Genomic DNA, 24,840 nt, shown 5'->3' on the forward strand with positions numbered 1-24,840 from the left:
GCCACAGGGCCAGGAGATAAGAACAACTTCTATTCTTCTACTTTATAGAAGATGGGCTGGCTAAGAAATGCCACCTGCTTTTGGTTCTGCTTCTACTACGATTACGGCGTTGTTTTAACCTTTGCTTGTGTCCATGACATCACCCTTCAAGTTACATCATTGCTGCACAGGGACTGTAACCAGCTCTGTGTAACAGAATTTAAAGAAACAAGAAACTTCCCATAGGGAAGCTCAGACAAGCCAGCAGCCGCCCAAGAATGCAGCTGCTGTGTGATGGGAGATTTCTGGTCTCACGAACCCCGGGCTGCAGCTGGAGAGGTTCTGTTTACAATCCCTCCTTTAAGTTCTCCAGCCACTTAGCAAACATTCTAAGCTGCAGTTTTGGGAAACCAGGATCTCAACAAAGAGAAAACTGCTTGAAACATTTTGAATCAAATTCACAGTTGCACATTTCCACTGTAGACTGAGAGAGCAGGCTTTCAGTTGCTAATCAGTCATTGTACTTCTGCTGCTTTTCTACATTTAGAATCATAGAATTGTAGAGCTGGAACGGAATGAAAGGGCAATCTATTCCAACCCCCTCCAAGGGAAGGTTTAGCGTGTTCCTGTGTCTGCATCAACCTTCCACACTTGCAGGCGTTGGTGTGGGGGCATTTAAGTAGCATGCTCATTCGAAAAATAAGTTGTTTAGCTTGTGCTATGTTTAAGCACAATTGCACTAATAGTTCAATATGTTTTTGAAAATGCATAAGCCAAAAAACCCGAAACTTTAGTACAAATATCAAAACTGATTACATTTCCTAAATGGCACCAGCTGGAAGTGTGCTGAAGTCAAGAGGCAGAGCCCTGCATGGAAGGGAAGGGAAAGTGCAGCGGGTGGTATTATTTGATGATAATGTCATGCAGATAGCCTATGATAAGTGAGTGAACAAAGGGTGGAGATTCTAGAACTTCCCTCGTGTGGAAAGGAGCCTCCGTAGTTCCTCCTGCCCCTTCCCTTTTCAATATGAACTCCGCGTGCTACACCTTCCCCTCTTTGTTGCTCATGAATTTCCCCCTCCCTCTGCTGTCTATTTGGCATAAAACACAGGATAGTGTGGCTCTGACCAATGGCAATGAGGACGCAGGCGTGTCTTCCCAAGCTCACCCTCCAGAGCAGACTTCAGCAGATGTTCTGGATCGACCAGTGGGGGGTGATGGGAGTTGGTCATACGAAACATCTGGAGGGCACCAGGCATTGCTCAGAGCAAGTTATTAGAGAAGGTCAACGATACCTTGTCTCCTGGTTGTGGTCGCATCACAGACACTCGGTCGTAACCTTTCCGCAGCAAAACCCAGAGGGCATCCAGCTTTCCCTGAAAACGAAACAAAGATTGCTTAAGCAGCCATTTAGCAGAGTGGTTGTCATCTTCCAAAAGCCTGCAAAGGAAGCAGAGCTACATTTCACTCTGACAAAGCTACATATTTTTTCTTCCTCTTGCTGTCTATGTGCCTGTCTGTCTCAAAAGAAAAACGTGCAGCTGGGAAGAGGAGTCACGCTCATGAAAACCCCACTTTTCTTTTGAAAATGCAGGTTTCTAGCCATTATACTCAAAAAGTTGTGCTTGAGTCTTAGAGACCTGAATGGTGGGAGGATTTCCAGTGGTTGAGGGCGGGTCTTTCCCATGACTGGCAGAAGCAGAACATATTATGCGAAGTAAGGAAATCATGCAGATATGCTCAGTTTGCATAATTCATACAGGCCACAGAATCCATCTTCCCTTGGCACAGAATTTTGGAATCTTTTAGCACAACTCGGATTGCAACACGGTCTAAGCAGCAATGTAATTTCATGGACAGAAGAAACACTTCAACAAGCTTATCGATTTCAGGCCAAAATGCAGATGCTTGCAGAATGATAAAATCCACCTCATCCAGACTTCCTTTTGCGTTGCATTTCTAGGCACAGGTCCGGGCTTTAAACTTCCATGTCGGAGGGCTTTTATTCTGTCCCAGCACTTTCTCTAGGAAAACCTGTGTTTCACCACTGAATTAGAGCAAAGGCCAACTGGGTTTTAAGTGGATTGCTGTTTGCTCCAATTTAGCAGTAAAACATGGGTTTTCCCAGGGAAAGTACCAGGAGAAAACAAACAAACGAGTAAAAATTGCTTGGACACAGAGCTTTAAAGCATGGATCTGTGCTTGGAAACCATGGTGCAAAAGGAAGAGTGGAAGAGCCCTTAGTTAACAATGGTGGAAGGAAAGACTGGGGTTCTGGAGTGCTTTGTTGTTTCTGTAACCCTGGCACTTTTTAACTGGGTGGTGACACAACATACAAATCTGTTTTGCAAGAGGACAGAATCCAGGAGACAATACAGGCGCATCTGTGCACCTTGCTTCCTCCTTCCAGGGACCCCCATGAACTTCCCTCTCCCTCAAAAGAAGCAGGCGATCCACTCCAACAGTGAACATACCTTCTTCCACTGCAGGGCATGCAAGTTCTCATTTCTGGAGTGAGCAGACCAGGGCAGATGCAGAATGAGCTACGCTGGAATTTTACTCAGCAATCTCCTCATATGCACACTAATGGACAGAGTCTGCTGAGCGTGCCAGAATTTTTTTGGCACTTCTACAGAGGAGGAATATTTGAAGGCGGCTTTGATCCATTTGTTATAAGTTTGGGTTGTCCAGATGAGTGTGAACGGACTTAACGTATGTCAGTCAATGAGTGATTAGGTGCTTAATGCTCCTTAATTCTTGGGAATCACGTTCTGGATTTTTTGAAGGTCCAGCCTTCAGCTGGTCATGGGGCAGGGAATGAGCAGTTGCAGCAGCTTGAATTTGGTCACAAGAGGGAGAAGGTGGGTATTAGCTGGGACCACACAAGCATGGGGTCGGGGGGCAGAGTGTGTTCTGCAGAGATGGTTTATGGCCTATATATCAGTTTCATTCATTGGCTGTTTGTTCAGGATTTTAAGATGTTTTTATTACTTTATTGTACACCAATACTTTCCCCCCCAACCAGTTAGAAGGTGGGAAAGGATGTTTCAGGGGTTGCAATGAAAATATCACGTAAGAGAGGTACCTTAATTGGAGAGTACCACTTGTGGGGAGACGAGGACCTCCGCATGTTGTTCCCAAGATTCCTGGGCTCTGGGAATTCGTATTCTTGCTCCGGCATCTTGACCCGAGCATTCTTGGCCTTCTCCAGCTTCGCACCTTCCTCGGTGGATCCCCTTTCCCCCCAGCGAACCTAAAAACACCCACAAAGTGTTTAGTCCCCTTCACAGAATCATAGAAGCATCGGACTGTAGAGTCCCTTGCGGCCCAGCAATCACATATAAAACATGGCTATTCGCTAGGGGCTCAAGCTGTTTCTCTTCTCCGGTTCCTTCAGTCCATTTTGGAGAGGAAGAGGGTTTCAGGCCACCTGCAGTGAGGCCTCAGAAACAGAGGAAAGTATCCCCCCCCTCGATTTGCCCCTGTTCATGATGCTCGCTGTCCCCCGTCCCCCCACTCCTGCATTAGTGTTACGAGACAAACATGGCTTTGGGGACCTTAAATTTGCTTCATAATGTTGATAGACACTGGGGGGGGGGGGAATTCTCAACACACATAACAAATCTCAGCCTTCAGGTTATCTCACAATTGTCTGCTGTCTGTCTCTCACAAAAAGCAGCTTTGTGGGGCCCCAACCCAGACTGGAACCACAGCAGAGGGTGAAAACACACACATCCCATCTCTCTATGCTGTGGTCCCAAATCTGGATTTAACGCTTCAACACCCTGTGCTGTTTTCCTGCCAAAACAGCATTTTTTGCAGCAAACAGCAGTTTGGGGGCAAATGTCAGCATCAGGGTGAAAGGAATGTGGGTGGGGAAACAGTATTGAGAGCCCATCATTTTTTGCAACAGCAGCAATCCCCCCAGAGCACACGTCTCTTGCCTAAGGAGAGCCTGCTGGATCAGGCCAATGGCCCATCTAGTCCAGCACCCTGTTCTCAGAATAGCCAAACCCATCCTCCTCTGTGAATTGGCCCAGTCCTCTTTCAAAGCCATCCACTTTGGTGGACATCACTGCCTCCAGTGGCAGCGAGTTCCACAGTTTAACTATGTGCTGCGTGAAAGAGTTCTCCTCTTATCTGTCTGGAATCTTCCAACTTGGTGTTCACCTACCTCCATCCGCTTAATTCCGCCAACGCCACGTCCACCATAATAGGAGGCGTCTACGGTTGGCCACTTTTTCTTGGGAAGCCCATCGTCGTCTTCTTCCTGAAAAATAAATAAAACAAGCAAAGAAGATGATGGCAACATCGATGATAATTTAAAGTTACAATATGCAAAACACAGAATACATAATAAAAATAATCAAAACATAATTGAAATAATCAAAACAAGAGGAAGAAGAAGAAGAAGAAGAAGAGGACGAGTTTGGATTTGATATCCCACTTTATCACTACCCGAAGAAGTCTCAAAGCGGCTAACATTCTCCTTTCCCTTCCTCCCCCACAACAAACACTCTGTGAGGTGAGTGGGGCTGAGAGACTTCAGAGAAGTGTGACTGGCCCAAGGTCACCCAGCAGCTACAGGTGGAGGAGCGGAGACGCAAACCCGGTTCACCACTACACCACACTGGCTCTATTAACAGTCAACAATACTAACGTATACAAACTAATACACCATACACACACCCCCACCCAAAGCCCATAAACAACACTCCAGGCCACAAATACAAAAAATCCAAATTAACATATAACATTTAACAACAATTTAAAACAGCCCCACCCTCCAAATAAAACAGTGCCCACCCAGTATGCCCCATTAAAGCTTCAGTTAATGGGGTTAAAAAAGGCGCCTTTGTCTGTAGCAGAACCCTGAGATCACGCCATCTCGTTCTGACAACAGGGGGAGTCAGACCAGCCCACCTACTGAACGTGGATGCATGAGGTGGGAGGCGGCTGTGGGGGTCTGTATCACTCCTGCTGATGACCCAGGTGCCCACCCACCCTCTCACTGCCCGCAGAATCCCTCCCCACAAAGAGGATTTTGAGCCCTGTTATGTACTGAGTTGAATAGGATCCAAACTGCAGCAGTCTGATTGGTCCTAGAACAATAGGATCCAAAAGGCAGCAGTCTGATTGGTCCTAGAACAATAGGATTCAGAATGCAGCAGTCTGATTGGTCCTAGAACAATGCAGCAGTATGATTGGTTGGCAGGAACCACCCAATCATGCTCCAGATAGAAGTGAATCCACAACCTGATTGGCTTACAGTAGAATTCCGGAATTAGCCAATCATGTGCAGCCCATTGTGTAAATAATGTATATAAAGCAGATACTTTGAGGGGACATTCATTCATTCCTCCTCACCACTATGAGCTGAATAAAGAGCATGAAATCACTTTGCGACTCTGAGTATATTTCAAGCCCCTTCCGAGATAAGCACTTTGACTGCACATGGGGGAGATAGCCTGCAAGGCTCCTCATGTTCTTTCAACGGATGTGGACCTCTTTATGCTTTTAAACAGTGTGTTGTGCAGCATCCAAATGGCACATAGGAGAATGGGATATAGTGAAAGTCTTGAAAGACCTCTCACACTCTCCACCAGATGTTCCCTTTGTCCTCCCCCCAAAGGTCTGGCTGCATGACAGGGCTGTGAACTACAGCAGCACGTATGTAACCATCCCATGTTATGCAGCACATGTGTGTGTGTTAATAAGGGCAGGACTTCTAACATGCAACCCTGCTGTTTCTCATTCGGATCAGGTGTCCCTCCTGGCTTAGAGCTGTGCTCATTAATTCAGCCTTGCAGGAGGCAAAACTAACTTCTAATGCCTCAAAGCATCAGAAGCTTCAGAAGCCATTCGCAAGAGGTATTTCCTTCGCCTAGCAGGAGGTGTGGAATGTGATCTGTTATCTCCAAAATACATAAACGTGAGGCCCAGAGAGATGCTTTCAGGGGTGGAGAAGCATGAAAAAAGGTGCCGCCAGTACTTGCTCATGTTTGGAAAAGTGGGGAGCCTGTGTGTTGCATTTTCAGGAGTACATTTGCACCCTGAACTGAAAAATAACAAACTCTGCATATAAATATGAGGAAACTTTGCAGGCAGAAGGGCTAAAAACCTGCTCTGAACCAGAGAAACAAATTGGAGAACCCGAATTCTACTGCTTGATACCACACGCTGTGCTGTAACAGAATCAGAATGACAAACATATCTGTGGTGGGGAACTGGTGGCCAATGGGCCAAACCAGGCCCCCAGATGGCAGCTGACCCAAGACTTCTGTCAGACAGAGAAGTCACCACACCCTATTTATTGGTGAGAGGGGGAACTTCAAGAAGGTCGCAAGCCCATGTCTTGCTTTCGTGCATCCTCTACTTTCCCTGCCCTGGCTCAGTGCTACGGGAGTCATAGAACCACAAAATTTTAGCTTTGGAAGGGACCCAAAGAGTCATCTACTCCAGGGGTTGGAGAACTTTAAAAGGTGTTCTTAATCTGGAGGTATCCATCACAGAAACCCAAAGGAAAAGGAGGCAGGCTCCAAGTGACAAGAGAGGTCTTTATTGCATACAAATGTATGTAGGGTCAGCCTCCTAAAAACATAAGAGAGAGAGAGATAAAGGCTGCATTTTGATGCTTTCTGGCATCTTCCTTTACAGCATAGGTGATGACGACCTATCTGACCATTGCTGCAATCACAGCCACCTTTTCCATCACAGCTACAGTTAACAACACACTTTCGGCATTCTTAAAGCACTCAGAGATCTTCCAGCCCTTCTGACTAGCTCACCCCAGCCTTTTCATTTTAATAACACATGAAAACACGTAACCATCTTTCAGTGCCTTCCTTTGCTGTCTTCTGACTTGTTCTTGCTCTGTGCCTGCCAATCTCTGCTTTCAGTTAATGATCTTTCTGTTCTCTTCTCGACCTAAGATTTAGTGTGATTACTACGTTTGGCTGATCTCCTTGTGTTTCGTTCCTCGTGTTGTATCTTATCTGTGTTCATTTCATTCCTTCCAGTTGCACTAGAAACTGTAGGAGAACACAAGGCTTGTGCATACTTCTGCTTAAAAAAAACACCAGCCCGTCTGTTCTATGAGGAAAGGTTCAGATTTCAGACTGCAAAGCTTTAACTGCGCAAAATACGAATTTAGAGATGAAATAAAATGGGGAAAATTCTCCTGCACAGGAATCACAGATGACGAAGATGTGACTCCTCCTCTTCCTCGTAAGGCTAAGTTGACTCCTGTCCCGACAAGCATGTTGCCTCTTATCACTGAAGTGGCAGCACAGCATCACAGAACTGCAGAGTGGCAAGGGACCCCAAGGGTTAACTAGACCAAACCCCTGCAAGGCAGGAATCATAGCTGGAGAGGGATGTCACGTGAGCCAGTGTGAGCCAGTGTGGTGTAGTGGTTCAGAGCGGTGGACTCGTAATCTGGTGAACTGGGTTTGATTCCCTGCTCCTCCACATGCAGCTGCTGGGTGACCTTGGGCTAGTCACACTTCTCTGAAGTCTCTCAGCCTCACTCACCTCACAGAGTGTTTGTTGTGGGGAAGGAAGGGAAAGGAGAAAGGAATAGACAGCATTTTAAAAAGCAGGGACATCACCTTGCCAACAAAGGTCCGTATAGTTAAAGCTATGGTTTTCCCAGTAGTGATGTATGGAAGTCAGAGCTGGACCATCAAGAAGGCTGATCGTCAAAGAATGGGTGCTTTTGAATTCTGGTGTTGGAGGAGACTCTTGAGAGGCCCGTGGACTGCAAGAAGATCAAACCTATCCATTCTGAAGGAAATCAGCCCTGAGTGCTCACTGGAAGGACAGATCCTGAAGCTGAGGCTCCAATACTTTGGCCACCTCATGAGAAGAGAAGACTCCCTGGAAAAGACCCTGATGTTGGGAAAGATGGAGGGCACAAGGAGAAGGGGATAACAGAGGACGAGATGGTTGGACAGTGTTCTTGAAGCTACCAGCATGAGTCTGACCAAACTGCGGGAGGCAGTGGAAGACAGGAGTGCCTGGTGTGCTCTGGTCCATGGGGTCACGAAGAGTCGGACATGACCAAACGACTAAACAACAACAAACAACAACAACAACAAGGGTAGTGATAAAGAGGGATATCAAATCCAAACTCCTCCTCTTCTTCATGTGACATTGCTCCTAGCTAGGCCAGCCTTCCCAAAACGGGTGCCCTCCAGATGTTCTGGGCTACAGCTCCCTTCATCGCTGACCATCCCTCCTCTCACCCACAGTCAGAGGCAGAAATGACCACCAACTTGGACGGCTTTTATACGGGGATGAGACAAATTCATGGAGCAGGAGAAGGCTATTGATGGCTCCTAGCCATGCTGGCTATTCTCTGCCTCCACAGTCAGAGGTCTTAACGCTTCTGAACACCAGTTGCTGGAAACCACAGGAGGGGAAAGTGTTGCCCTTGTGCTTGGGTCCTCCTGCTTGCGGGTTTCCCACAATGGGCATCTGGTTGGCCATTGTGAGAGCAGGATGCTGGACTAGATGGGCCACTGGCCTGATCCAGCAGCCTCTTCTTAAGTTCAAGGGCCATACGAATGTCAGAAGGCCCCTCTAGCCCTCTGTGCCTAGCAGATGCCCCTGGCAATAACCAGGGCAAGAGCACAAGAGCTTTCCTCCTGCTCAAGAGGCAACGGGTGTGCAGCGTCTTTCCTGAGGGAGCTAATATAGCCATCACAACTAGTCTCCGCAGACAGCCTTATTCTATGTGACTTTTCCTAACCCCCGTTTGAAGCTCAGTTTGTGGCCACTGACCACATCCTGTGGCGGCAAATTCCATAGTCCAAGTATGCAATGATGTGCAAAGAAGGGCTTCCTTTTGTCTGTCCTGCATCTTCCAGAGGTCCAGCTTCCCTGGATGACCCCCTCTGGGCCTGCTTTCTCCACACTATGCATAATTTTATAAAATATCTGTCATCTTCCCGCAATCCTCCCTACTCATCTTTTTTTTTCTAAACTAAAATGCTGTTGTTTAAAACCATGGGAGGGCTGAAACTGCCATTGCAAAGAAGCAAGCTGACGCAGTCACTTCAAAGGGCACTCTTGGGGGGCACTAAGGGGCTATCAAGCCTGGCCCCCCTGCCGCAAGGGCTCTGAGGGGAGTGAGTGGGGGTGATGGGGGCTGCTGCGCTCGGCCTCCAGGTGGCCAACCAGCAGGCTCCTCTCCCCTGCCGAGCCTGAAACTGGCTACCTCTGGCCTTGGGGTGAGGTGAGGGGACTCTGGCTCTAGGGACCAGGCAGCCAGCAGCAGAGAGACCTGGAACCGAGGGCAGTTGATGGAGAGAGCAAGCCCTCATCTCCTCAGGGCCATCTGGGGCTCCTCTTAAAGTGGTCCAGCCTGCAAGTCCAAAGTAAGAAGGAGGGCACTGGAAAACTCTGGCCTCAGACTTCTCAGCCCCCTAAAGGGTCAGGCAGGTGGGCGGGCAGGTTCTTTGGCTCTCTCGGGAAGTTGTGGACTCTTCTCCATTACAGGGGGTTGTACTAGATCAGGGATGTCCAACAGTGATCAACTGGTTGATTGCGGGGGGTCCGTGGTAGATCAACAACTTAAAGGTAAAGGGACCCCTGACCATTAGGTCCAGTCATGACTAACTCTGGGGTTGCGGCGCTCATCTCACTTTATTGGCCGAGGGAGCCGGCGTACAGGTCATGTGGCCAGCATGACTAAGCTGCTTCTGGTGAACCAGAGCAGCACACGGAAATGCCGTTTACCTTCCCGCCGGAGCGGTACCTATTCATCTACTTGCACTTGACGTGCTTTCGAACTGCTAGGTTGGCAGGAGCTGGAACCGAGCAACGGGAGCTCACCCCATCGTGGGGATTCGAACTGCCAACCTGATTGGCAAGACCTAGGCTGTGGTTTAACCCACAGCGCCACCCGTGTCCCTTATCAACAACTTTGGCTTCCTAAAAAAAGCTCAACAACTTTTGTCAATCCAATGAATAGATCACTGCCTGTTTTTTCACAGATCACAGTCTCTTGGAAGTTGGACATGCCTGTACTAGATGACCTTTAAGGTCCCTTCCAACTCAACAACTCTATGATTCTGTGATAAGGAGGAGTTTGCACATGTGCAGCTGGGGGCGGGAAAGGTTGCCCGGGCAGGGAGGTGGCATTTTCTGGTTCGCCTCAGGCAACAAAATGTCCTGGGCTGGTCATGCAAGGAAGGAAGGAAAAGAGATGAAACTGCAGCAGCTCTGGGTGCCTTGTCAGGGATAGTGACATGCCTGGACAGAGGCCCCTTTGGCCTGGTTCAGTGCTGTGGTTGCCTTGAGTGTAAATCAGTTCAGTGCATGGTGTGACTCTTTTGATAAATGTTAAGGGTGTAAGTAGGTCGTTTGCAAAGGACTCTGCTCCATGCAGGCAGAGTTCCCACTTTACTAGATCCTCTGACATGCCGGGGAGCTTGCATGGAGCTTTTCGTGAGGGTTTTATTTTATCATATTTCTTTGCTGCTGCTTGAAAACGGGAAGGAAAACCATCCAAATATTTTATTTTCTTGCCGTCTCTCTCTCTCTCCTGCTCTCCTCACTTTGTTACTGCAAAGGCCTTCGCACAACAGGAAATACCAACGCTTAAGACACTCTCCGCAGGGCCTTAAAAACCTTGCAAGCCATTTAAGATTTTGGGGCAGGAGGAGTCGACAGGCCAGAAAACTCAAAACAGCAGCAGCAGCAGCAGCAGCAGCGGTGCTGAATCGAAGAAGAGAAAAACACAAGAAGAAGCCACGCAAATCCCGTGACAGGATGGAGCTTTTCAAAATACGTTGAGAGGCTCCATTTTCTGTGCTGTGAGCAAGAGAAACATTTGGAGCAGCCTTTCTCAACCTTGGGTCCCCAGATGTTGTTGAACTACAACTCCCATCACCCCTAGCTAGCAAAGCCAGAGCTCAGGAATGATGGGAGTTGTAGTCCAACAACATCTGGGGACCCACAGGTTGAGAACCGCTGATTTGGAGGAAAAGATGCTGCCAGCAGAATTCCTCAGCCACTCCGCTGCCCCACTTGACCCCACACAAGCAGAAGTTGCACCCATGCATGTTTGGGGCCATGGGTCAACCAGGGTATTTTGCTGCCCCTCCTGGGTGCAGGTGGGTGCCCGTCGCCATAATATGGCATACAATCCACTGGCACAGGCATAGGCAAACTCGGCCCTCCAGATGTTTTGGGACTACAACTCCCATCATCCCTAGCTAACAGGACCAGTGGTCAGGGATGATGGGAATTGTAGTCTTAAAACATCTGGAGGGCTGAGTTTGCCTATGCCTGCTCTAGCACTTCAGGGCAGAGTAAAGGACCCAGTTCTCAGAACCAGGGTTAGCACCTTGAGCCAGCACACCCAGAAGGCGAACAACAGCGGGTGGCCCAACTTGGTCTGCTTTAGTCTGGGAACGTGGAGTAAATGCAGAGTCAGACCATTGGTCCAAATAGCTCAGTATTGTCCACACTGACTGGCAGCAGCTTTCCAGGGCTTCAGGCAGGGGACATTCCCACCGTATCTGGAGGTGCTGCTGGAGATTGAACATGAGACCTGCATGCAAGTCAGTCTTTCTCCCGCACCAGTATGTTCCGGTGGTTCCTGAAATAAAAAAGCAAGCCTCCTGCCCCTTGCAGGCCGTATTTCTCCCTCTTTTTCTTAAGGAAACAGCCATTTCCTGGCCAACACACAGGAAGAATAGTTTGACATAGTCTCCTCACTGGTGCTGCTGCTCGGGTAAAACACCCCCACCTGAACCAGCCAAACTTTCAGGAAAGTGCATTTAAGGGTACGAGACACTGATATATATGTAGCTAAAACATACATATATATATATATATATATATATATATATATATATATATATATATATATATGTATGTTTTAGCTACAGTTTGAAAAAGATTATTTATTTTTTTTTTGCAGGAAGAGATCCACCGTCACAAAAACAGCAACCTCTCCTCCAAAATACTTATTTGTCTCACATTACAAAATTTGGAACCATCTGTTCCTGAATGAGCATCATTTGTTGGCAACGTCAGAACGTTTCTGCTTCCAAGAGCCCTTCAAAACACATGGAAAAAGCATCCCATCAGCTAGGAATGAAACAAGATTAGGAAGAGCTTGGGTATCTGTCATACCCCTTGACCGCTTCAATTCTACCAAATAATTTTTGCTTGAGGTAGATCTATTTTCTGAGCCTTCCCTCACACATTTTCCTGGTTTTTCTGTGGTGCCCAAAGGCTAGAGGTAGGTTATTTCTTTGATATGAAATTGAAGGTTCTCTGGCGCTAAAAACAGAGTTTGTGTAGTGAAGATTCTCTAGTGACATGGACTGCGCTACAGCTATTTGGTAAGAAGGAGGAAAGCTTTGGCAGGTCCAAATGCCATTTGAGGCATTTCTGATTTGGCTCCACCTCCATCTGTTCCAGCCAGCATGCCCAATGGTCAGGGCTGCCCAACAACACCTAGAGGGCCACAGACTAGAACTCAGAGGCCAGAGGCCAGTTGCCAGGAAATACTTAAAAATATGACATATTCTCAGGATTCAAATCTGGCATCAAGGGGCTGGAAACAAATTACTTCTTTCCAACACAAGCCGTTTCAATAAAATATAAATATTACAGTATCTATTTTCTATCTTGGAGTTTGGGATTTTCTGAAGTGGGTGTTGGTAATTTTTCTATTTTTTGCTCCATTACTGCAAAGAAAGAAAGAAAGAAAGAAAGAAAGAAAGAAAGAAAGAAAGAAAGAAAGGGAGAAGTCAGCCATGTGGAGTCTATTTGACTTGATGGGTCAACTGTCACCTGACTGCCAGAAGATGAGTTGCAAAACCCACAATGAAAAGCAAAACAAGAACCCAACATTACTTGATTTATTTATGTTTTGATGCCGCTATAAGAAACAAAAACAGCTGACTGAAACGTTCTGTCACTCACTCTGTCCTTGTAATCTAAAGAGTACTCTTGTTTATTATTACCAATAGTGAAAGTAAAGCTACCAGGCCTCACAGTACGGCCAATGGATGTATAGAATTATAGGACTGTGGAGCTGGAAGGGGAGCCCAAGAATAATTTAGTCCAACCTCCTGCAATACAGGAACCACAGCTCAAAAATCCCTGATGTGTGGCTATCCAACCCCTTGTTTGGAAACCTCCACTGAAGAATCGTCCACCACCTTCCTAGTAGGGTGTCTGTTGCACTGCCGAACAGCTCTTACCCTCAGAAAGTTATTTCTAAAGTTTCTTGCCATTGGAATCCATCGGTTCAGATCCTCCCCTCCAGAGCAGCGGAAAACAAGCTTCCATGTGACATTTTCCGGTATTTGAAGATGAAAGCAATGGTTAACTTTTTAGTTTTGGTTTGGGAAGGCAAGCAAAACAGCTCAGAGATTCTGTGTGGCAGGGGTGCCGACAAATAAAATATGGGGAGGGGGGAAAGTCCCGCCCCACATCATCGATCCCAAGACATGGCACATGAATACCATTTGAATGGCAATGCCCATCAACTTTGCGGGGGACCCTCAAATATTTTATGGGGGCTGCGGAAGGGACCTCGGCCCCAAGAGTTGGCTCCTATGCTGTGCAGTCATAAGATGTTTAAAATTTCAGTTGCCACTGGCTTAGTGAACTATTGCTTTGGCTACAGGAAGCAGCTTCTTCTTCCCACAGCGCACTCCCTACCTCGGCGACCCAGTGTTGCTTGCGAAAGCTTCACCTTCCAGGCCCAGAACCTGCTTCTCATCTGTTCCCAATCACATCGGGGTTGCATTCAAGTTCCACACCCTTCCCTTGAGGTCCCTGGCTCTGCTACAAGGCGCCATTCTCCCCGCCTTTGCCCTTCCCACCAGTGAGGCATGAGCCTGGGGTGACCGGGAGAGGAGGGGGAGATGTCCTGTACAACATGCTGGTGGGTAATAATGCATTTCCTGCTGCACTGAGTGCCGCTGCTCGCCCTCCAGTTTATTTAACTATATCTGCCCATGAGATCTTTCAGGGAGAGGGAAAAAGGAAACAATCTGGAAAGGAATAATAAACACAGATAAAAGCTAGACCAACAGCTCTGCAGTGCAAATGGGCGGCTGCCAAATCTTCACGGACTCCGAAAGCTACAGGGGTACAGGGTTGCCGGGCCTTAATCCTTCTACACCTGCAAGCAGCACTTCACTAACCTGGTACTGGGGTTGGACCCCCTATTAAGTCATGCTTTCGGTGGAAAAGCAAGATGCATTTGGCAACAGATCCAGCGTAACACATAAACACAAAACCGTGTTCGAAATTCCATTCAGTACAGCACAGGAGTACAGCTCTCTGGGGAGGGTATTTAAGGTCTGTAATGATTGTCTGTGTTGATTCCTATGAGTTTTCAAAGATCCCTCATACTTATTGAGTCGAAAACTTTGGTGCTTTATTTTAAATTAACAGTTGACGAGCAACTTTCTTAGGGACGCGGGTGGCGCTGCGGGTTAAACCACAGAGCCTAGGAAGTGCCGATCAGAAGATCGGCGGTTTGAATCCCTGCGACGGGGTGAGCTCCCGTTGCTTGGTCCCTGCTCCCGCCAACCTAGCAGTTTGAAAGCACGTCAAAGTGCAAGTAGATAAATAGGTACCGCTCTGGCGGGAAGGTAAACGGCGTTTCCGTGCGCTGCTCTGGTTCGCCAGAAGCGGCTTAGTCCCGGAAGCTGTACACTGGCTCCCTCGGCCAATAAAGCGAGATGAGTGCCGCAACCCCAGAGTCAGTCATGACTGGACCTAACCGTCAGGGGGTCCCTTTACCTTTTTAGCTGCTTTCTTAACAGTTGCATCAACCTGAAGGACGAGAATGTTGTTAAATGAGAGGGGGCCTCCCCCCCCTTTGTCTGCCCAGGAAGGTGAAGTCTAACAGTCTGCTTGAAAGACCAAGGTGATCAAGGGAACAGCTGAGGCAGCTGAGGTGGTTTAACCTGGAGAAGAGATGACTGAGAGGCGATGCGATAGCCATCGTCAGATACCTGAAGGTGGAGCCAGCTTGGTTTCATGTGGCCACTGTGGGGCAGTGCAAGTGTGCCTTCCACCAGCCGAGGCTAGTCCAACAGCTGTGGCCTCTTCTGGCCAAAGTGATTCTACTCCGCTAGCATCCAGTTTAGACTATTAGACGACCATCCTTCCCTTTTGTTTACTGAGGAATTCTCCTTCTGGTCATTACCCAGCCTGTCATTAGTTTGGTCTTTCTGACACTATCAATGATCTGAGTGAAAACAATCTTAGTGAGACACACTCAGCTTGACTTGACTCCTTTTCAGCCTTTGAATATTCATCGCTGCACACACACAAACTCATCCAGCAATCATTGACTAACAATGCCATGCCATGGTTTCTCTTTGGGGGGATTCACCCTGGAGCTGAGGACCCTCCCCCCCTCCATTGACTTGTTTTTGGACAGATCATATGGAAGGAAAGGTATAACGTGCTCCCTCCCTATTTCTTTCTGTCTCTCTTGCCAGTTTTCCAACTTCCATTGCTCCCCCTTCCCTTCCCCCCTGCTAAAGCATAACTGTGCAGCAGCCTTGGGGTCTCTGCCAACTCCTTTCCCACTCCCTCTATAACCCTTTCCTCTCTGGGACAGCCTTCAAGTATACTGCATATTATTTTAGTCTTTTAGCAAAACTTTCCTTTTCTGGAAAACCTTGGGCTTCATCTGATATTCCCTCCTAGGTACCTCACAAGGGCACTCCACTACCTAGCCTAAGGTTCCCAAAGCAGCCTTCAACAACCTCCAGGTGTTTGGGACTACAATTCCCATCAGCTGTGCTGCTTGGAGCTCATGGGAGTTGTGGTTCAAAACATCTGGCAGGAACCAGGTGGCCAATGGCTGTCCTAGAGTTAGAATAACCTTTGATAGAACTTGTGGATCTAACGAAGCTGAATGTTGGAAGATTCAGGGCAGATGAAAGGAAGCATTTCGTTAAACTATGGAACTCCCTCCCACAGGAGGCAGGGATGGGCACTAACTTGAGGATTAGACAAATTCATGGAGGAGAAGGCAGTCCCTATGCCTCCAGAAGGTCCTGCTTGCTAGTTTTCCACAACTGTTCTCACACTTCAGCCACTGTGAGAACAGGATGCTGCAGGCTGTTCTTAGGTTCTTATACAGTTATACATTTTGTTGAACATGTTAGTTTCTGAACCAGCTCTGCTAGACCAACAGCCCCATGTCCCTCTGGCTAGATAGAACCAGAACCACAGAGAAAAAAGATTCCTCTGTCACTGGAGCTAAATCTCTGCCCCAGTCATTCATGCTTATTCACTAAGCGCCCAGGTCACAAGCTTTTATGGTTGAGAACCCCATGGGGTGATATCTTAGGAAGTTGCACCCACTTTGGTTGAAGCCCAAATGCTGAATGCAAATGGTCTCTTACGAGCTTATGTGAACCTTCCCCGAAGTAAAGCAAGCTGGTTCTAATGTACTGGACACACTTCAGAGCTTTGGCCACTGCCCCACTTGTTTGCCCCTTCAACATGGGCAAGATGGGGGAATGCACCCCTTCTCTATTGTCCCAAGATCCTGGAGGAGGCTTTTTTGGGGAGGTGCATGCTTTCCTCCCTGCCCTGTGCACCTCCATCAGATTATCCAAGGGTGGAAAAAAGCACCCTAAAAATGACTAGTGAAGGGAAGCCCTCCATTGGTGTGGACTTCCACTTCTCCAAACTATCACCCCTTGACAGTGAACAGGGAGACAGAGTTGAAGCAAGTCCTGTCCAAAGTGGTCCGAGGCAAAGATACCTCTTATAGGAAACAATGAGGCTGCATCCATGACAAATCTTGAGTCAAAGCTCATTGGTCCATCAAGGTCAGGATCATCTCCATTACCTGGCACCAGCTCTCCAAGATTTAAGACAAAAGCCTTTCTCAGTCTTACAGGGAAATGCCAGGGTTTTAACCTGGGTCCTTCTCCATGCAAAGCCTGTCTCAGACACTGAGCTGCAGACGAAGAGTTTGGATTTGATATCCCGCTTTATCACAACCCGAAGGAGTCTCAAAGCGGCTAACATTCTCCTTTCCCTTCCTCCCCCACAACAAACACTCTGTGAGGTGAGTGGGGCTGAGAGACTTCAAAGAAGTGTGACTGGCCCAAGGTCACCCAGCAGCTGCATATGGAGGAGCAGAGACACGAACCCGGTTCCCCAGATTACGAGTCCACTGCTCTTATCCACTACACCACACTGGCTCCCAGTCTACCCAGACCTCCCTCAGTCTACCCAGGTCAACAGTGCTTGTGCTCAGGTGCTGGAACAGCAACGGCTTCTAGGAGTTCAGTCTCTCCAGGAAAAGAACACAGACGATTGCTTTGGTCTTGCAAGAAGGCTCCTCTCAACAGAAGTCATAATCACCTTTTTTGCTAAATTGCAACCATGCTACTGAATGCAGCGGATCTGCCAAGTGTGTCTATCGCTAGTTGTTAAGTGGGCAAGATGACATCAGTTGCAAGCATTATCCAATTACAGGCTGGCCAGTGGCTTGGCCCTCTTGCCATGTGGGTGAAGAAATGGACCCGAGACAACAACACAGCAATTCAGATTTGGGAACCGAATTGAACCGTCCATTTCCATGAACAAATGCTCAGGTTTGCACCCAGGAGAATAATCACCAGGACACGGGATTTTGATGGTGTTGGTTAGCTTGGGCCTCACTCAAACCGAAGTTCTCAATGAAAACAAACAAGCAGAACTCAAACTGCAACATAATTCAAGAGGTTTCACGATTCAGAGCAACATCCGGAGGTTTCAAAAAAAAGGAGGTGATCGACAGCAAACACATCGCATTTCACATCCAGCATCTTATCACTGAATGACACGGTACAGTTTGAATTAATACAAGGGAGATAGCCAGCACACAGGAGTGGGGAAGGTGATTGGCCCAGTGGGCCAGATCCATATCCGTCCCCACCAGCCCTACAGGCCAACTTTGACAGGCCAGCAGGAAAAACCCACCTATCAATCACCTGGTGCCATTACAACCTACCTGTCAAAGTCCCTTGCACAACACTCTCCAGCTGGTTGTCAGGTGATAGAGAAGCACTGCAAAAGGAGCTTTGCAAGTCCAAGGCTCAGTGCTTCTCAAGCCTCAAGCAGAGGGCTTACAAAGCTGCTTTCTACAGGGATGGACGGCGCAACTGAGTTCCCCACAGGGCAAAGACACAAAGCAAAGGCAAGAGGAGCAATTCAGAAGCCATAATGAAGTGGGCACTTACCTCGCTGTCTTCCATGGGGGGTGGGGGAGGCTCCTTAATGATCTAAAAAGAATGAAGAAGAAACACAGGGGGTTAGGCCATAGCCAGGCTGCTCTACAGTCAGGTTTTAAACTCAGTCAAGACTCACTTCCCAGAACATGTCAAAAAATGGTTAGAGAGTAGTTCTAAGCATGGACAGTGCATGGACAAACTTTCTCCGGCTATCATGCAACTAAGTGAGGTGGATGGACGAGAGGCCCGCCCCTTAGCCTGAAGGGCACCATCACTTAGGTGTAGCTCTCACAAACTGCCTCATTCTTTTGAGATGCTGACCAGGACACTTGAGTAGCCAGCTAAGGTCATTTCTTACAAAGAAACTTGTCTGACCAGTTCAGCAAACTCTTCTCTTACATTCTAACCCTCCCTGGGTGCAGGACTGCAAGAACTGGAAGGGGCTCAGGGCATCATCCAGACTGACCCACACCAAACCCACAATAATACGTACTCACAAAATCCACATTTTGCCTAATTGATTTGTTCCTTGGCACACAGCAACAAGGATCAAGTGTAGCTTTGTCCCCCGCCCATCTCTCCTGAATAGCTCTGAGGATAAAATGTGGGATGGATGAGCACAGGTGCCAGCCAACACTCCTTGAAGGAAGGGTGGGATGAAAATTAAATAAATACATTTAACAAAAGTACATTGAGTCCAGAATTTTACTCTGCATGTGAGGGGTTGTGTTTGGGTTTTCTATTAAAAAAATAGGCCTGGGGTCTTCACCATAGAAACTGTCAAAGCTGATGCGTGTGCGAGGCTGCTATTTCTTGCACACACAAAAAAGCACCTCCAACGTAGCAAGGAGCTGGCAAATGCCACAGCGATTCTCTCCAAGAGTAGCATGGAGTCCATCCAGCAGGAAAGCGAAAACAGAGGCATGGCAAGCATCTCTCCTAAACCTCAGATGCAGCAGCCTTGGAGAGGAACAAAGAGCTCAATCTCTCCCTACGTGAGAAGGAGCAAAATAAACCAGGCCAATGAAGCTACAGGAGGTTTAATTCACCAGCACCATACAAATCAACAGGTATAGGTCAGTGGTTCCCAAACTTTTTCTGGAAAACCTGGTGCCATAAACTCACTCCAGGTGCCCCCTTTCCTACAGAAAGCATTGTTCAGAATAGTGGTTTGCACAACCCACTAAGGAAGATAATAGTACAATCAATTTCAAAGCAGTAACAATTAGTTCCACATCAATTCAATTAAAACTATTTGGTTTAACTGATTCAACAAAATTGATTAACCTCATCCAGTGATTCCAGCTTTTCAAGTCTAATAGTCTTTTACACCTCCATTGCCCCCCTGCCTCTTGGCCTGCCCCCCCCCAGGTAATTCCCTTCATGGCAGTCTCACCCACTTTGGGAACCACTGTACAGATCGACTGCTGGTTTGAGATTTTGTGCAGCCCACTCTCTGGGCCCCACCTCCTCCTCTCCAAGCCCTTGCCTGCCCACCTGTCTTCTTTGAAGAGCACTCGTAGCCAAGTAAGATTGTCTTCCATGAACACGGTTTTAACAGTGAGCCAGTATGTGACTGTGGAGGCCAATTCTGTTTTTTTTTTTTTTTAAATTATAAATTTTTATTCATATTTGCACATATATCCAGGAAAAACATAAACAAAAAATCCACCACATACCTTATACAAATTATATCCACTTCACAAATCATAAATAAAATACATAACTGAACTAGTCTCAACTGAGCCTTGGACTTCCCTCCACTCCTTTGGTAAGTATCGAATAAATTATATAGTCGCGTACTTTTTAACTCTTTTACATAGGCCTTTCCCGCTGTTAGAGTTATTTCAACCCCGCCAGTGTCACCTGAGATTTAGATTCCATATACATTAAATATTTCTTCCAATTTTCATGAAATTTCTGTTCGTCTTGGTCCCTTACTCTTCCTGATATTCTGTCAAGCTCAGCATAATTTATCATTTTAACCTGCCAATCACTTATGTTAGGTATTACTTCTAATTTCCAATTTTGTGCTAACATAATTCTTGCAGCTGTCGTAGCATATAGAAACAAGGTCTTGTCTTCTTTTTTAATTTCTTTACCGACCATTCCTAACAAAAAAGCTTCTGGCTTTTTGGGAAATGTATATTTCAAGATTTTTTTAAGTTCATTATAAACCAATTCCCAAAAGCCTCTCACTTTGCAACACGACCACCACATATGGTAGAGGTCACCTTCTACCTCTCTACATTTCCAGCATCTTTTATCCTTCAACTTATAAATCTTCGCTAATTTCACTGGTGTATGATACCACCTGTAGATCATTTTCCACAGGTTTTCCTTTAGTGCCGTGCATGCCGTAAATCTCATATTCTTGTTCCATAGTTCCAACCACCTCTCAAAGTCGATGTTATATCCAATATCTATCGCCCACTTAGTCATAGCCTCCTTCACCTCCTCATCTTTTGTATACCACTCCAGCAAAATATCATACATCCTTGACAGTGTTTTGTTCTTACCTTCTATAACTTCTACATTAAATTTAGATTTTTTATCTTCAAATCCTACTTTCTTTTTGTCTTCTTTTAGCAGATCATTTACTTGGTGGTATTGCAACCACCCTGTAAATAAATTTTTGATCTCTTCATATGGTCTAAGTTTAATCCCTTTATCTGTCTTCCAAGTTAGTTCTTCATAGGTGGCATTCTTCCCTTCCATGTTTATTTTTTTTATAGTTAACACCTCTATTGGTGAAATCCACCAAGGTGTCTTCCTTTCCAATATATTTTTATTTCTTTCCCATACTTGGAATAGTGGTCCCCTAAAAATATGATTTAGAAAGCCTCTATGAACTTTCACCTTTTCGTACCACAGGTACGAGTGCCACCCGTACCTGTTATCGAAACCTTCCAAGTCCAAGATGTCCCTATTTTCCAATCTTATCCAATCCTTCAGCCACAATAAACACGCCGCTTCATAATATAAACTTAGATCCGGTAGAGAGAATCCCCCTCTTTCTTTTTTGTCCACCAATATTTTCATTTTTATTCGTGGTCTTTTGCCTTGCCAGATGTATCTCGCTAAGGCTCTTTGCCACTCTTTACACTGCTTTAGACCTTTTAGTACCGGAATGGTTTGGAACAAAAATAACATTCTGGGGAGAACGTTCATTTTGATAACTGCTATCCTCCCCAGAAAGGATAACCTCAATCTCTCCCAGATTTCAAGATCTTTCTTAATATTCTTCCAAGTGACTTCATAATTATCCTTATATAGGTTAATATTTTTCGCTGATATCCACACTCCAAGATATTTCACTTTCTTTGCTGTCATAATTCCCATCTTTTGTTCTAGTTCTACAATATCTTCCTTAGTTAGATTTTTAGTCAACATTTTAGTCTTATTTTTATTAATCTTGAGGCCTGATACCGCTCCAAACTCTTCAAATTTTTGCAAGGCTTCTTTCATACTATTTTTTGGGTCTTCTAGAGTTAATACAATATCATCCGCGAAAGCTTTTATCTTATGTTCTTTAATCCCTACCTTAATCCCTTTCACTTCCACTGCCTCTCTCAGTCTCTTAGTAAGTACTTCAAGTACTGTTATAAATAACAGAGGAGACAGGGGGCAGCCTTGTCTAGTCCCTTTAGATATGTCAAAAAATTCTGATGTTGAGTTATTTATTATTAGCTTAGCTTTTTGTTCATTATAGATAGCTTCTATACCTTTTCTAAACCTTTCACCCAGCCCCAACGTTTTTAGATTTTCTGTCAGGAAGCACCAAGAAACGTTATCAAAGGCCTTTTCGGCATCAATGAAAATCAAAGCGGCTTGTTTGTCTATTCTAGTTTCCAAATATTCAATGATATCTATCACATTTCTTACGTTGTCCTTCAATTGTCTCCCTGGAAGGAAGCCCGTTTGATCTTTATGGATTCTGTTATTTAATACTTTTTTTAATCTTTCTGCCATTACATCCGCAAACAGTTTATAGTCGTTATTTAATAATGAAATTGGCCTATAGTTTTTCACCTCTAAGGCATCCACATCTTTTTTAGGAATTAATGTAATATAGGCTTCCTTCCAGGTATTCGGGGTCTTCCCTTCTTTTAAAGTATTGTTCATCACTTCACATAGGGTTGGGCTTATTTGATCACTTAGTACTTTATAATATTTGGTTGACAGACCATCTGGCCCCGGCGCTTTACCGATTTTCATCTTTGATATTGCCTTCCTTACCTCCTCCTCTGTAATCAGCTGATTTAATAATTCTTTTTCTTCGGTTGATATCTGTTGTAAATGATGTTCTTTCAGATAGCGTTCTATATCATAGCCTGTCTCCTTACCTCTTTTATATAAATCCTTATAGTATTTCTGAAACAACCTTTTTATTTCATTTGGGTCTTCCACTATCTTATCTCCATCCCTTATCCTACAGATCATATTTTGTTTTTTCCTTTCTCTTAGTTGCCAGGCCAAGTATTTCCCTATTTTATTAGCGGATTCAAAACTCTTCTGTTTCAACATTTTGACTTTCCACTCAATCTCCTGGTTTACTATCATAGAAAATTGGGCTTGTAATAACTTTATATTTTGTTTTATAGTCTCATCACCTGGCTTAATAGTTAATTGTCTTTCATTCTCCATTAACTGTACTAAAATCTCCTCCTTCTTTTTCTCTTTTTCTTTTCTTTGATGGCTGTTTTTCTGAATTAGAAAGCCCCTCATGACGGCTTTCCCTGCGTCCCAAACCGTTTCTAAAGCTGTCCCTTTATTTAAATTCCACTTGAAGTACTCTTCAATTGTTTCTTTTGCCTTAATCACTATCTTTTGATCATTAAATAGAGATTCGTTCATTCTCCATCTAAGTACTCTAGCCTCTTTACCCTTTAACTCTAAATATACTGGGTTATGATCAGATATAGTCTGTGGGAGAATTTCAGATTTGATTAAGTTCTGTATCAATTCCTTAGTGATCCAAATACCATCTATTCTCCCCCAACTCTGGTTAGGATTTGAGAAAAAAGTATATTGTTTTACAGTAGGGTTTTTGAATCTCCACGCGTCAATTAGTCCCATATTATCAACCAAATCAAAAAAAGTCTGTGGTAGCTTGCCTTCCTTAATCTCTTGTTTTCTTGTTGATCTATCCAGATTTGGTAACACCACCCCATTAAAGTCACCCATCACTATCATTTTTTGATCCATCCACTCTGTTAACTTAATACCTAATTCAGAGAAAAAGCCTGCTTTTCTGTCATTAGGTGCGTATAGTCCGACGACAATAATCTTTACTCCTTGAAACATAATCTGTACTACAATCATTCTCCCTTGTTCATCTTTATACAGTAATTTTGGATCAAGTTTTTCCTTTATATATAGAACCACTCCTCGTTTCTTAACTCTATCTGAAGCCACAAAATCCAATCCTAATCTCTTATTGCTTAAAATTCTCTCATGCTTTCTTATTACGTGAGTCTCTTGTAGACAGATTAAGTCGAGGTTCTTTTTTAGTAAAATATGCGCAATCTGGTTCCTTTTATTTTTATTGTTGAGTCCATTCACGTTCCAGGTCAGAACTTTTAGAGCCATCACTTATATGCAAATAATAAGATAACAAGTCTAAATTAAATCTACTGTTTTTTATCGTCTATCTCTTCTCCTATCCAGAGGCCAATTCTGGATACACACGTCCTTCCACAGTGGGGACATAGGTTTCTGGGCGGGAGTTGATCATGGTGAGGGTCTGCCAGCATTTTTCATCCTCAGTTTGAGCGTCTTCAAAGTCCATGACACCTTTGATAAAGGCTGTTCTCCAATTGGAGCACTCGCAGGCCAGTGTTGGTGTTTATACTACTTTTTATTTTAGATTTGCCTTGAGAGAGTCTTTAAACCTCTTTTGTTGACCGCCAGGATTACACTTTCCATTTTTAAGTTTGGAATAGAGTAGTTGCTTTGGAAGACAACAATCAGGCATCTGAACAGCATGACTAGTCCAACGAAGTTGATGTTGAAGAATCATTGCTTCGACACTGGTGATCTTTGCTTCTTCCAGTACACTGGCATAAGTTCACCTGTCTTCCCAAGTGATATGCAAAATTTTTCAGAGACACTGTTGATGGAATCTTGTGAGGAGTTGGAGATGGTGTTTGTAAGTGGTCCATGTTTCACAAGCATATAGTAAGGTTGGCAGTACAATAGCTTTGTAAATAAGCATTTTAGTTTACCTGCAAATGTCCTGGTCCTCAAACACTCTGCACTTCAATCAGGAGAAAGCTGCACTCGCAGAGCTCAGGCGATGCTGGATTTCGTCATCAATGATGGCCCTGTGCCCAGGTAGGAGAAGTGACTGACATTTTCCAATGTTACACCATTGAGTTGGATTTGTGGTGCTGCAGAGGGGCTGTTTGGTGCTTGTTGGTGCAGCACTTTGGTTTTTTGGATGTTGAGCAATGGGCCAAGCTTTTCATAAGCTTCTGCAAATATATTTAGGATGGTTTGGAGGCCATCCTCCGAGTGTGCACACACTATGTTGTCATCAGCATATTGAAGCTCTATGATGGAAGTTGTGGTGACCTTACTTTTTGCTTAAAGTATGCCTTCCCTCTCAGGGCCCAATCCACACAAGTGCCCA

The 24,840-nt window shown here is 45.4% G+C and overlaps 1 protein-coding gene across 1 annotated transcript in view; it reads right to left on the minus strand.

Annotated features, from left to right (window-relative positions):
- The window catches only part of ANTXR1 (ANTXR cell adhesion molecule 1), a 133,017-nt gene that overhangs the window by 24,677 nt on the left and 83,500 nt on the right, over window positions 1-24,840 (minus strand). The window contains exons 14-17 of the mRNA XM_083629474.1: window positions 18,216-18,257; window positions 4,154-4,249; window positions 3,065-3,232; window positions 1,275-1,355 (exon numbers count right to left, since the gene is read on the minus strand). Coding sequence (XP_083485600.1) covers window positions 1,275-1,355; window positions 3,065-3,232; window positions 4,154-4,249; window positions 18,216-18,257 — 387 coding nt within the window. The remainder of the gene's footprint in view (window positions 1-1,274; window positions 1,356-3,064; window positions 3,233-4,153; window positions 4,250-18,215; window positions 18,258-24,840) is intronic.

The sequence above is a fragment of the Podarcis filfolensis genome, assembly GCF_964270895.1.
Source record: "Podarcis filfolensis genome assembly, chromosome: 8".
Taxonomy (NCBI): Eukaryota; Metazoa; Chordata; class Lepidosauria; order Squamata; family Lacertidae; genus Podarcis; species Podarcis filfolensis.